General features: G+C 42.6%; 1 protein-coding gene across 3 annotated transcripts in view; it reads right to left on the reverse strand.

The window, feature by feature from the left end:
- The window catches only part of LOC144791804 (putative cation-transporting ATPase 13A4), a 362,855-nt gene that overhangs the window by 251,909 nt on the left and 98,256 nt on the right, over nucleotides 1-12,690 (reverse strand). For all 3 annotated transcript variants that reach the window (XM_078666578.1, XM_078666579.1, XM_078666580.1), the window contains exon 12: nucleotides 9,701-9,858. In XM_078666578.1, coding sequence (XP_078522704.1) covers nucleotides 9,701-9,858 — 158 coding nt within the window. The remainder of the gene's footprint in view (nucleotides 1-9,700; nucleotides 9,859-12,690) is intronic.

Genomic DNA, 12,690 nt, shown 5'->3' on the forward strand with positions numbered 1-12,690 from the left:
GACACGTAGGGACACAGAACATGGCAAAATTTACTTTTCCACATTCCCTCCTTGTCACTACGTTTCCATCAGGAAACATCAATATTCATGATACCGTCTATCATTTCATACAGTATCATTTGCTCGTCTCGAATTATCCTGGAACGGGATTTAGAACGGGGCTTGGGACTAGGAATACAAGAGGTAGCACAAATGCCGCAAATCGCAGGGCCACATTGTATACAGAGGCAGCAGCTGAATATGATCGCTGCTGCAATACCTAGAAAGGACAATATTTTCCATCCCCATGCGGAAATTATATTCCAGAACCAACCGGACCATGTCCAGGTGCCTGGGTCTTGGTGTATCAGATGGGCAATTTTATGGAGTCTGGTTATAGCTGAATAAACAGACGGCGCGTTATTTGGAATGAAAATGCAGCAACTAGATCCGATGACTCTACAGGCCCCGCCCCTATCGGCCAGTATGACGTCAAGGACGAGACGATTCTGTAAAACGACAAATCTCATAGCAGATTGCTCTTCGGTTAAGTTACCTAGAGCAGAGGCAGTCTCATTTATTACAGCTTCGAGGGTTCTGGTTAACCTACGGATCAGTTTACTATTCTGGATAGGTCCTATAAAGAAAAAGAAACCTCTGTTGAAATCTGTATACTGTTCTAGAGCAGTTTCAGTATAATCGACAATTGGGGACTCCCTTCTATGTCTAACGTGTACTAGATGTGTATTCCTGTGATAATCAGATGGGGCTAGGAAAACTGGTGGCAGTAGGAAGGCAATGTAACAGGTTCCCTCCCAATCGAGGGGCAAACGAACATATGCGGTTTGACCACAAATAAAATAAGAATGACGTGAAGCTTTGAAAATAGATTTCCCACTGTCACTATACTTGACAATAGTAGTACAATCACTATGTCCTACATGTACGGAACCATTATTTCGGACACATAATTCGCCTTTGACTGGTAGTACTGAAATAGCAGGTAAGTCTGGAGTAGTATCAGACTGAACATTCAAGACCATGAAATTCGACGAATAATTACCTAAATTATACACTTCATTTTCTAGATCTAAACCTGTTCTGTGGGGGAGACCTTGCTTGTCTTGAAAACATGTACTGTTAAGAAAAGACATATCTGTTGAGGATGACGTTAACGTGGACCATGCTCCACACGAACCATTATGTGAAAATGGATAAGGAAAAAGTGGCAGAACTCCCTTCGGTGTCTGGAAAGGGGGGAGTCGACCACACACCCAACAATTAGTGGCATTGCTGGTCTGGTGTGAGTAATGTAACATGCGGATAAATGAGTTATTTCGCATGGCGAGGCGGTAAGAGAGTTCATGAGGAGGCAGATCACTAAACGTGTGCTCTACTGTAAATACTAGGACTTTCTGTGAAACCTTGAGGAGCTCGTGTGAACATATAGCTCCTTCCATTTAAACAAAATCCGAAAAGGAACTGGCTGTCTGGATGAATAGGAACACTGAAAAATGCGTTCTTGAGGTCTATGACAGTGAAGAACGTGGCTTCGGAATCAATGGCCGTTAATAGGGAAGAGATGTCTGGGACAACTGGGTACTGCGGAATAATACATTTATTAAGCTCTCGTAGGTCAATCACTAATCGATATACTGGGGGTGCATTTGGATCAGTACGTTTCATGACTGGAATGATCGGAGAATTACATACATTGGAGTCAGTTTCTACAACCACTCCTTGAGCCATGAGCTCGTCAATAATTTTGGATAAGGCTGCTACAGCCTCAGGTGGCAATCTGTACTGTCTGATTCGTGGTAACACTACACCTGGCTTGAGAGTCACACGATAGGGTGTGATTTGCATGTAACCTACATCAGTTGGACCTTGCGCCCATAGATGCTGTGGAACATTAGACAGTCTTGAATCAAAATCTCATAATACATAGTGACCCTTAAAGTCACGTAGGAACAATCGTATTCCCTCTGGGGAACAGCATATAACTGCACCTAACTCTTTCAGTGTCTTAATGCCTAATAGGTTTTCTGGACATGACTTAGTAAGTAACAGATCAGTAGTGCGGGACAATGGACCTACTTCTAGAGTAACTGGCTTTGAAATCTCATTTACGATAGGTTTTCCTGAAAATCCAAGGGAAACATTTCTTGAGCCTGAGAGCGGAGCCCCTGGAACTTCGGCATGACTAATTGTGGTCCTACTTGCCCCTGTATCAATCAAAAACTTTCTGTCTTTCCCTAATACTTGACTGTGAACATAGGGACCTTCTTGATCTACAGGTATCTCGATGAGAGGCAAGCCTACCTCCCTCTCTAGGCTGTTTCATGAATACTGCTGGTACTCTGGATACTCAGACTGTGCATACTGGTACATCTGCGATGTAACATGCTGTGTTGCAGCAATAGGCTGCGGTGCTGTAACTGTCTGTGGTGCATTCTGTGACTGAGGAATCTGGGAAACTTGTTCTTGTCTAGGCGGACGTGGTCTTTCTTTAGTCTTACCAGTAGCTATGTTGTGTTTCAGAACTGTACACTCATTTATAAAATGACCTGGCTGTTTACAATAATTGCAATTCTCTTTAACGGGAGCTGCAGGACGACTGGCTTGATTCGGACCCCTCTTCTGACTGTCTTGAGGAACAGATTGTGCAACTAGTACTTTCATTTTCGTGTCTTTCATACGTTTTCTTTCGTGTTCTTGCTCTTCTCTGATTCTATTCTGATGATACTGAAGCATTTGCAACATCTGGGACGGGGTATTAGCTTGCCAGGTACTTTCGACTTTCAGAACTCGATTTTTAATTTGTGGACTTGAATTCTCGACTAATTTGGTAACAAAAAGGTGAGGGTATGACTCACTACTTGTCTTGAGGCCACTGTTGATACTAAAACACTTTTCAAATCTAGAATAAAAATCACTGATATCCTCATCTTGCTTCTGTTTACAGGCTGAGATTGCATCCCAGTCTTCTTTTCTCGTTGTCAATAATCTGGGTAGAACTTGTATTAATAATTCTGGTAATTCTTTACATTTATCTCCAAGACCGGTACCTGGTACTCGTGCCTTATCTTCAGCTTCTAGAACTGCCCAATCGATCTTTTTCTCTCCCACCTCCCATTCTTTTTCCTTGAGCTTTTCATACACCCCTGCGGGCAACAGAACCTTTAACATTTTAATTATATCTGGGTATGTGTATTCTCCCATACGGAGCATGTCTTTTAATTCTCTATGGAACCCTGCTGGATCTTTGTCATGACAGGGAATTAATTTCTTCATCTCGAGGAGTTCCATCTTTGTTATTGGAGTGTAAACAAACACTCGCTGCATTTCGCCACCCGTTCCTTTAACTGGGTGGACTTCTCGTAACGGATTCTGTCTCTCCATGTAAAATGGTTTATTTTCTGGGGGTGAGACATGAACAAAATGCGGGTTCAGAAACGTTCTATATTTGTGACGCTGTTCTAGAATGACACTAATTAAGTCGGTACCTAAACCTTTCCATCTATACTGGAGTAACTCGTTCAGGACATCGTGTAACGGACCTGGATCAGAGTGTTGACCCTCATACAAAGTAATGAGGTGCTGGATCATATACATACCCACCATTCGTTGCTCGGCTGGGGGCAGTTTCAGAAACATTTGTGCCACTATTTCGTCTGGAAAAGTGGTAGAATCAGTAATCCATCGGACTGCTGATCGGGCTAGTTCTTGTTCATGCATGGTACTTAACTCACTGTAACCGATTCGTGATTTCAGAATGTGATCAGTAGCTTGGAATACTTGTTCTAGTGAACCTTGTTCTGGTGCTGGATGATGGAAAGTAGACTTGTGTTCTAGGCGTAAATGGCGATCTGGAAATCTAGATTTTCCTACATACGCTATTCTGGCGGGATTCTCGTCCTCTACCTCTTCAGTATCAGAGTTACTTTCTTTCTCGCTTACTTGTGCTGCTTTACGTTTTTCGTGTATCTTTATTATTTCTCTACGGATTTTCTTGTACATACTCTCCATAGCACCGACGGTCTTGTGCTTACCCTCGGCTATATTATCACTCCACCTTGTCAGGATTTTCATTTCGGCTGGATCTTTAGACGGGTAATCTTGTTCTCTTATTAGACAATTGATCAGAAACTTTAATATCATGAGCTGGATCTCGGCTTTCCTTTGAGACATGGCCTCGCTAATACTTTCTGGATCATCCCCTGTACGGATGAAACGATATATTCTGTCTAGATCTTCTTTCATATTCGGTAAGGTGACTAGATACTCGGCCACCTTTCTTACGCGGAATGAATATAAAACCATATTATCCTCGCCTGGGACTGGATCATAGCCGCATTCGGCAAGGGATTTTCTTATTTCTGCTACAGTCTGATGTCTGGGCGTACGCTGTGACGCTTGTGCATGTAATTCGGCTAACGTTAAACGCTTGTGTGGCGGCGGGGTTTGAGGAGTACCTCCCCCTGCGGCCCCTAAACTGGAGTCTAGGTCTACTGAGGCTCTTCGTCCTGGCAGAGTGGGAAATGGAAATGTAGGCTGGACTTGTATGGCGGGCTGGACCGGGGGTACCGTAACAGGTACTCCGGTGTCTGGAGGAGCGGGAAGTGCCTGATTTACAGGGACTGGTGGAGCGCGAACAGGATTTACATATTCTGGGACTGTGTCGTCCAAATAGGACGAAATAAAAATATCAGCTGCGGTCTGTTTGTGACGTAGCTTGGTCGGAACTAATGGTGGCGGGAAATTACTGGATGCCTCTGGGGTCGCTTTTGGCAAGCCCTCGGCAAGGAGAGGATACATACCCCTAATAAGGGCATGCCTCTGTCTGTCTGACTGCTCGACTTTGACTTGTTCACCTATCTCGATTAGTTCTTTTTCTTGTGCTCGTTCTAAGGATTCTCTACTTAATTCTGACTTTCTGATTTCCTTTTCAGTTCTTTTATGAGCTTCTTTGCGCCATAACTCGATGGCATCTTTCTGTGACTGTCTGGCTTTCTTTTTCCATAATGCTTCTTCTACTCGCATGATGCACTCGGCATCCCATGTACCCGATACGGGCCATCTATACTTTTCTTCTAACTGTTTGGTATACTCTACCCATAAATCTAGATACAATATGGCGCTTATGCCATGCTTCTGATACATAAAGTGACCTGGACTGTCCCTCGGCGGAACAGGAACTGCTTCTTCTAACAAACCCTTTCTAGTTTTTAACTGACGTAATCTCGAAAAGAGAGACATTGTAAACTTGAATCGGAACACAATACAATACACGAGGAACAATAACAATTGGGAAAACAATTCAGGCATACCACGACATTGGAAATACATTGAACAACATCATAACATAACAGTTCGGACAGAATATTACCTGGAATACTGAGAACAGACACACAAGAATTTCTCGAGAACGGAACAGACTAGAGTTACTGGATGCACTGCTGAAACAGTACGGAACATACCGGTCCCATAAAGGGACGCATCAAGACCCGTATCCACCTAGGTGAACACTTCGTTTGTGAGTCTGTGTACCACCAACCCACGGACCAGAGTCAATTTCGATTGACCCTGTCTAGATACTACCCCAGTAATGGTACTCACCGGGCAGCAAGAACGGAAAGCCTCGGACTGGACTGGACTGCTACGACGACGGACAACGAACTTCGGACTTCAGTTACGGGTGGGCCTCCGGATACCTCGGACCTTGGACTCTTGGCTTGGGCTCTGGTCGGGACTCGCCGCGTTCCTCCACCGTCTCGTTTGGATGCTGGACCGCCTCCTCCGTCTCCTCCGTGGGCCTGAGGGATACTTGAAGCAGAAATATCTGCCGGTGCACAGAAGAGTTCCGTCACGACTGCAGAGGGTCAGGGGGTCGGCGTGGCTTCACCGACGCGTGGGGAAAGGGCAAGTCCCTATTCGGGCGCCATTATGTGGTAAATAAATAAATAATACCCTATTTTTGACTAGACATATATCATAACAGATAGCTCAATAAATAAGAGTCAAGATTCGAGGTAGTAGGAGTTTTGCAGGTTTAATACAGCATAAGGACAGGAACAGGACAACCTGCATAGGAATAGGATGACAGGGCCCAGCAGCTGCTGGGGCTGGATCTGGGATGAGCGCGCTGACTTTTAATAACAATACATGAGCATATATACATAACGCAAACACATAGCATTACATTGCAGTAGGCGTAGCAGTGGGTGGAACAGAAGGCGTGACGCGTAGCAGTCGCGAAAGATAAGGGTAAAAAGAGGTGTAACAGGGCGTATACATAGACATGTGATGCAAACGTAACAGAATATGTCATGAATGGGGCGGAAACCATGGAGGGGGCTACCTAAGGAGCCGGGACCTCTAACCTGATGGTGCGCGCAAACTAGCAATGACGTATCACTAGGAGAAGCTGGGGGCTATGAACTCTGTGCTAGGAGCAGAGACTGAAGTCTGGAGGGTCGGAGCGACATGTACCTAAACCCTATCTAGTATCTGATGTTTAGGGAACATGTTGATAGGAACTAGAAGTCAGGAGGGGAAAGGCTGACTTGATTCTAAGACTGGACCATGCATTATTCTACATGTAGTGCGTGATGAAGAATATTAAATGACCATTAAATGCAGTATTTCTCTAACGTGGAGACGTGAAGGCTAGACAATGACGGAAACTATTGATGCAGTTCAGTAGCTTAGGAATGCAGAGAAGGAGGACTGAACTGATAACTGGAATCATAACATATTCTTGGCAGACTCAGAGACTGAGCCAGGCTGGGCCGGGCACTGCGAGGCAGGAAGTAAGTGAAAGGTTGAGGATACAGGTGGGGGCTGTATCGCTCCTCAGCGAGGCTTCAGGAGACAGGAGCTGAATCTGGTGTCCAGGCCCTTTTGAGGCCTAGAAACGGGGACTTTACAATAGAATAACGTGCACACTGAGAAACGTGGCAACGTAGCTTTACATAGGCCTGATATACGTAGTATTCACGAGGACTGGAAACTGGCATACTAGAGGTGGACACAACTGTAATTGCGTCATTAATCGGACATGGGGAATGCATATGCATATTTAATCATGCACACATAACATATGATGGATGACACGTAGGGACACAGAACATGGCAAAATTTACTTTTCCACAACACAGCAGAGAGGGGTTTCCCCATCTTGGAATTTGATAATAAGGTGTATTGCAATGTGATTTTGCTTGTAGTAGGCCAAACAAGAACTGCTGCAAAAGTGGATCTAGTTGACCCTGGGAACTTTTACCATGTTGGTTATTGCCTCGTCTTAGTAGTGGTTTGGGTACCAAAAGAAAGTCCGGACATTTGTGTAACTCTTTCTCCAGAGCTTCATTGCGACCAGTCGGAAAATGTTTCTGACTAGCAGTTCCGCAGCATCAAATTGGAGTTCAGATTCGTCTCACTCAAAGATCCCAGCACCTCTGAAAAAATGACCAAGAACCATTCTGTGCTGAGACTTAAAAAAATGGCCGCAAGAAATCTACGAAGTTTCGGTGACACAGCAAAACCAACCTACTTCATATATCTGGTCTTTGCTTCCATGGCGGCAGTTACAATTTCAGCAGCGACCTACTCTTTACTTGGAGTTAGAATAAATGTCACTGCTTTTCTTTTAAAAAAACGACCCAGTTGCTTACTGAAATGGAGCTTCTGATGTGGACTCCCCTGAGGTCAGCCTGAAATTGTGCCAAGGTCCCGGTCTGCCGCGTCCAGAAACATTGATTGGCACTTAGTGGTGCAAATTTTCACTTAAATCTTAAAAAATGTATATCTCTGGTTCGCTTCAGTGGATTTTGATTGCTTTGTTGTCCTATTGCTTATAAAAAATGTCTCTATTTTCATAAATTGCGGTGGGATATTTATTGTGCTGTGTCTCTTCACTTTTTAACTGTTTTGGTACTTAAATGCTTTACACATTTTCTCAAATTTTAGCCTAGCTGCTCTGTGACATAGCTACCAGGGGGTTGAGCTGAGGTTTACACTGTTGTGACCTTTGATTGAAACTAAGAAATGTGTGTACTTTATTACCACCATGCACCCCAATTAATTAATGTTCATACATTTTCAAGAAAAAAACATACACAATATATATACATAAAGGGGTGTTTGATCAGCAGGCTTCATCCATTGGCCTATTAAAGTGTCATTCACATTTGCTTCTACCAATCACAGCATGCTGCATTAGGTAATAAATCAGCCCATTCTACCAGTGGCTCCCTTCACTTTGGGTGACTGCACAAAGATTGATTTTTTTAATCACATTTATGTAAAACATCTTTAAAATTGGGTATTGGTGTTGCTTGGAATTCAGGTGCTCAGTTAGAGGATGTGTTCTCTAGTGTCTCCTTTTTAAAATTGATGTTAGAAAAGTGTTTTAGTGACAGTATGATATTTTAACAGCCTGTAATTTGAACACTTGGTTGATTGTTTCTTCTTGTCAGCTTCTCAAATATAATTGCAAAATGCACTGCACAATAAAAGACAAATTATGCTTTAAAAGAAAATCAGATCAATAGTAAAACATCCACCAAAGTGAATATTGTTTCAATTTGCTATGTATTTATTCTGTATTTGAAATGTATGGTGACACGTTTAGGTGACAGTCTGGTTTCCTATCTGTTCATTTTGTGAACTAAATTTAAAATAAAAAATGTAAAAAACAAATCACAATTGCACCAGTGTGCCAATGCCAGACCTATTGACTTAGCCAAGGCCTATTTCCATAGTCTTTGGAATTACAAAGCATGATAGTCTCTTCATATTCTAGACATTATCAAGCAGCAAATTGTAGTTCATTCGAAAACTATTTGTATAGAAGTTGGTTCAGGACTTCCCAGACCAGTGCTAGGAGTGTCCATGCCGCAAGCATCCGTACAGTCCTCCATGCTGTTCAGTCGCTTCAAGGAGCTACAAATATACTTTGTTTAGGAAGTACTGCACTTACACATGTTCCTCAAGAACATAGAATCTTGGAGAGTCAACCATCTCCTAAACATGAGCTCACAGGAAAATGAAACACATTCTTAAAAATCATAACTAAAGCCTTCGGTCAGGACAAGAAATAAGGGTCTGACTTCATGTCTGAAGATGGCCTGAAAAGTACTATAACCTCACAAACAAAATACAAACATGCAAGACAAACAACTCTCAGCTTAAGATGGTCAAACACAACAAGTAAGTTCTTAAATCCTGTAGTGTCCAAACTCTTCTCATAAAGAGGATGAAGGAACTCATCCCTTCTACAGACTTCAAATCAGTCTCTGTCATGTCAGAACAAGAAATGCCAGATTGTAAGAAGGGCCTAAGATATAGCACTTTGTAAGCATGATTTATAGTTGGGATTGGATTTATACTTATTAATAGCAATGTTCATCCTATAAATATAGAGTATTAAGCAGTAGGAAAGATAACCAATGACAGTAGTCTTTTGTGAATTCATTGCCTAATAGTTGATTTATTAGATACCCTCAATGTGGCACCTGCTTTGTCTTTGTCTGGGTTATGAAACAGGATGTATTATCCTTTTGGTATTTTGTTGGTATGGGAGCAGGGGGCATTGATCCGAGTAGCAATCAAACAGTTGCAGGATGTCAAGACGACTAGATGTAGAATAAACCTAGATTCAGGAACATACCTACCTTTAAGTGTTGTGAAGGATGCCATGTTTATCTGAAACTTCACTTACCCCATTGCTTGTGTGCACAGTCACTGAATAGATAACTCCAATAACGGACAGTGCCAGAAGACCGAGGAGGAATCTGACTGCATCTCTGTATAATTTGGCATCAATCGGCTTTGAGTAGAGAATAGACCTCACCAAATCACCCTTCGCTGTATTGAATCCTATAAAGATAGATGAAGAACATATATAACAAACTTGGAATTTTTTTGACTTTTTTTAACAAATATTTTACATGTAACGTGTACTTTGAAAGATGAACTTATGTTTTATGTATACCCCCTTTCTGTTGCCCAGTACATCCTCTGATCTTTCTCAGACAGAAAACATGGAATCAGCTGCAAGGAAGATCCTGTTGATATTTTTTCATGGTCCAAATGGTACAATTTCATGGTTGGTATAAGGACTACTACATGGCCTGGCTGTTGGTGATTTTGTGTTTCTTTTGAGGGTGCTAACTTCTGTCATTTGGAGAAACACTATGTCTCATGTAGGGAAGGATTGCTAGGATAATTTCCCACTGCACATGTTGGTACTCAACCAACCAAAAGGGGAAAACATGTAAATAGAGGGTTCAATATAACTCACAGGAACAAGTGACATTTTTCTCCACAAGACACCACATACATGTCAAGAGGCATACCATATGGGGGAGATGACAACAGAGCGGTGGAGTCTACACTTCCAGAGTTGTGTCCCATGTTCTCTGCCCCAACCACCTAAGGACCAGGATTTGACTGCCAGGTAAGAGAGGGCAGAGGACTATAAGTAGTGGATACGGAAGACTGTCTGGCAACATCAGTTGTTTTGACTCGTTCGCTTGATACTTCAGTTCGCACCCATTTCTTTGTTCCTTCATTTTAGCAGTGTTTGTTGTTACTAGTTCCCTTGGTTTCCCTCCTTCCTCATCCTTGCACTTACCCTTGTTTGTGTCTAGTACTGATTATTGGATTTTGACTCTGCTACTCTTTTCACAGACTCCTGACTTCCCTCTGCTATTAGCCTTGAATATTTAGAACGTATTTCCGTATCCAAAAATAAAATGTATTCGGTCGTCAGACCATAAAAGTACAGATACATATATACAACCCAATACATTTTAAAAAGTTAAAAACTATAGTTGCGTAAAATCACAACAGTTCATTAATATATACATATGCCTTAAAAACAGCACCGCAGTTATGCTAAGTGCATAAACAAAACAGCTATCTGGGGTTGTGTCACTAAAATGTGGTAGAAATAAACTATTAAAATTATACTTCCACTAGCATGAAGGAACATAAGATCAGTGTCCAGTGATTCTCTCAGTGGGATGTATGTTAGTACAGCGCGATCTTTTAGATCGCGGTACTTTACAACGCTGCCATTACAACGCAAGTCGTTACAACAACTTGCGTTGGTGTGCGTGGATTGTGGAATATTATAATTTTATATTCTAACACCAGCCCACGTAACAGTAGGGAAGGTGTTGGAATATAAAATTACAATATTCCTTATACAACAGTGCCATCCATCGCAAGTCGTAGTAACGACTTGCGTTGTAATGGCATCATTGTAAAGGCAACGCGGTGTAAACAACGCGTTGTAAACGATGTTTCCCCTCTCAGTGATATGATGCCATCATGTTCAAGCTCCAGTTTCCCACCATCAAGATCTGGGCATATTAGGATAAAATCAGGGTTGAGCTCAGAGCATTCCCTTGTATTCCCCACAAGTGGCCCAGGAACTTCGTGGTTGCGCACACCAATTGATGTGGTTGAGGCAGAGCAACAGGAACAACCTTTGGTCTGTGGAGCTTCACAGGGCCAAGAATATGCAGAAATCCTGGGCTTTAAATTTGACTCTGCTCTTTCAGGCAAAGCACAGGTTAATTATGTATCCTCTCAATGTTTCTGGAAATTAAAAACGCTCCGTAGGTTTCTTCATTTTCTCCCGATGGACAGCAGTTAGACAGTGGTACATGCCCTGATCACCTCACAATTAGACGATGCCAACAGTCTTTATCCGGGCCCCCCAGCTTATTTAATCAGGAAACTACAGATTATTCAAAACCCAGCTGCAAAGCTGATCAGAAACATTCCGCTTCGTCATCACATCTCCCCTCACCCGTGAAGCCTCCACTGGCTCCCAGTAAAGAGAAGAATAGAGTTTTAAGCATTAACCGTAGCACGCAGGGCTTTGACAGAGAGAGGTCCCAAGTACCTCAAAGCTAGAGTACAGAAATACACCCAGACCAGATCCCTGAGATCCAACAATCAGGAACTCTTATCAGTTCTTCGTTATAAAAAGGCGCGTTTCGGCGGTTGTTCATTCACTGTTAAGACAGCTGCACTGTGGAACACCATGCCAATACATATCAGGAAAGCCAAGACAGAGAGACTGTTTAGGAAGGCTCTGAAAACTTGGCTATTTAACCTTCCATGAATCTCCTAGCCTCCCCCTCCTGCTGCTGCCAGCGCCGGGACAACCCCGTCGGGGGTAGCCGCGCACTCTATAGGTGACAATAATAATAATAATAATAATAATAATAATATGTGAATTAATTTAACGGCAAGGAGCCGTGGCTAAATTGTGTGTATAGTTTTCTATCAGCCGGCACCTTGATAAGGTCAAAATAGCCTTCTAAAGTGCAACTTGATTTGAAATCTATAAATTCCTTGGGTAGTCTGCCCCACTTGCTAGCCTTTGATTCTATCTGCGCTACCCAGCCCGAATACAATTCTTTAGTTTGTTTATTTGTAAGTAGTACTGGGCAGTTAATACTGTGCCCACTTATCCCAATATAGATGATGAGGTTTCTAATGTTTTTAATCCATCCTATTTTGTTTGATGTGTCCAGTGAGCAAACCTCATCTAAAGCAGCTGCGTACGTGGACAGTTTTGTAGTGGATACAATCCTATGCCAGAGTAGAAGCGGGGGAAGCTTCACTAAGTCCTTGACTGGTTTTATACCCATATCCAGTTTTAGGGGCAGAGTGGTGTGCTAGAAGGAAGGG

The sequence above is a fragment of the Lissotriton helveticus genome, chromosome 11 (genome assembly GCF_964261635.1).
Source record: "Lissotriton helveticus chromosome 11, aLisHel1.1, whole genome shotgun sequence".
Taxonomy (NCBI): domain Eukaryota; kingdom Metazoa; phylum Chordata; class Amphibia; order Caudata; family Salamandridae; genus Lissotriton; species Lissotriton helveticus.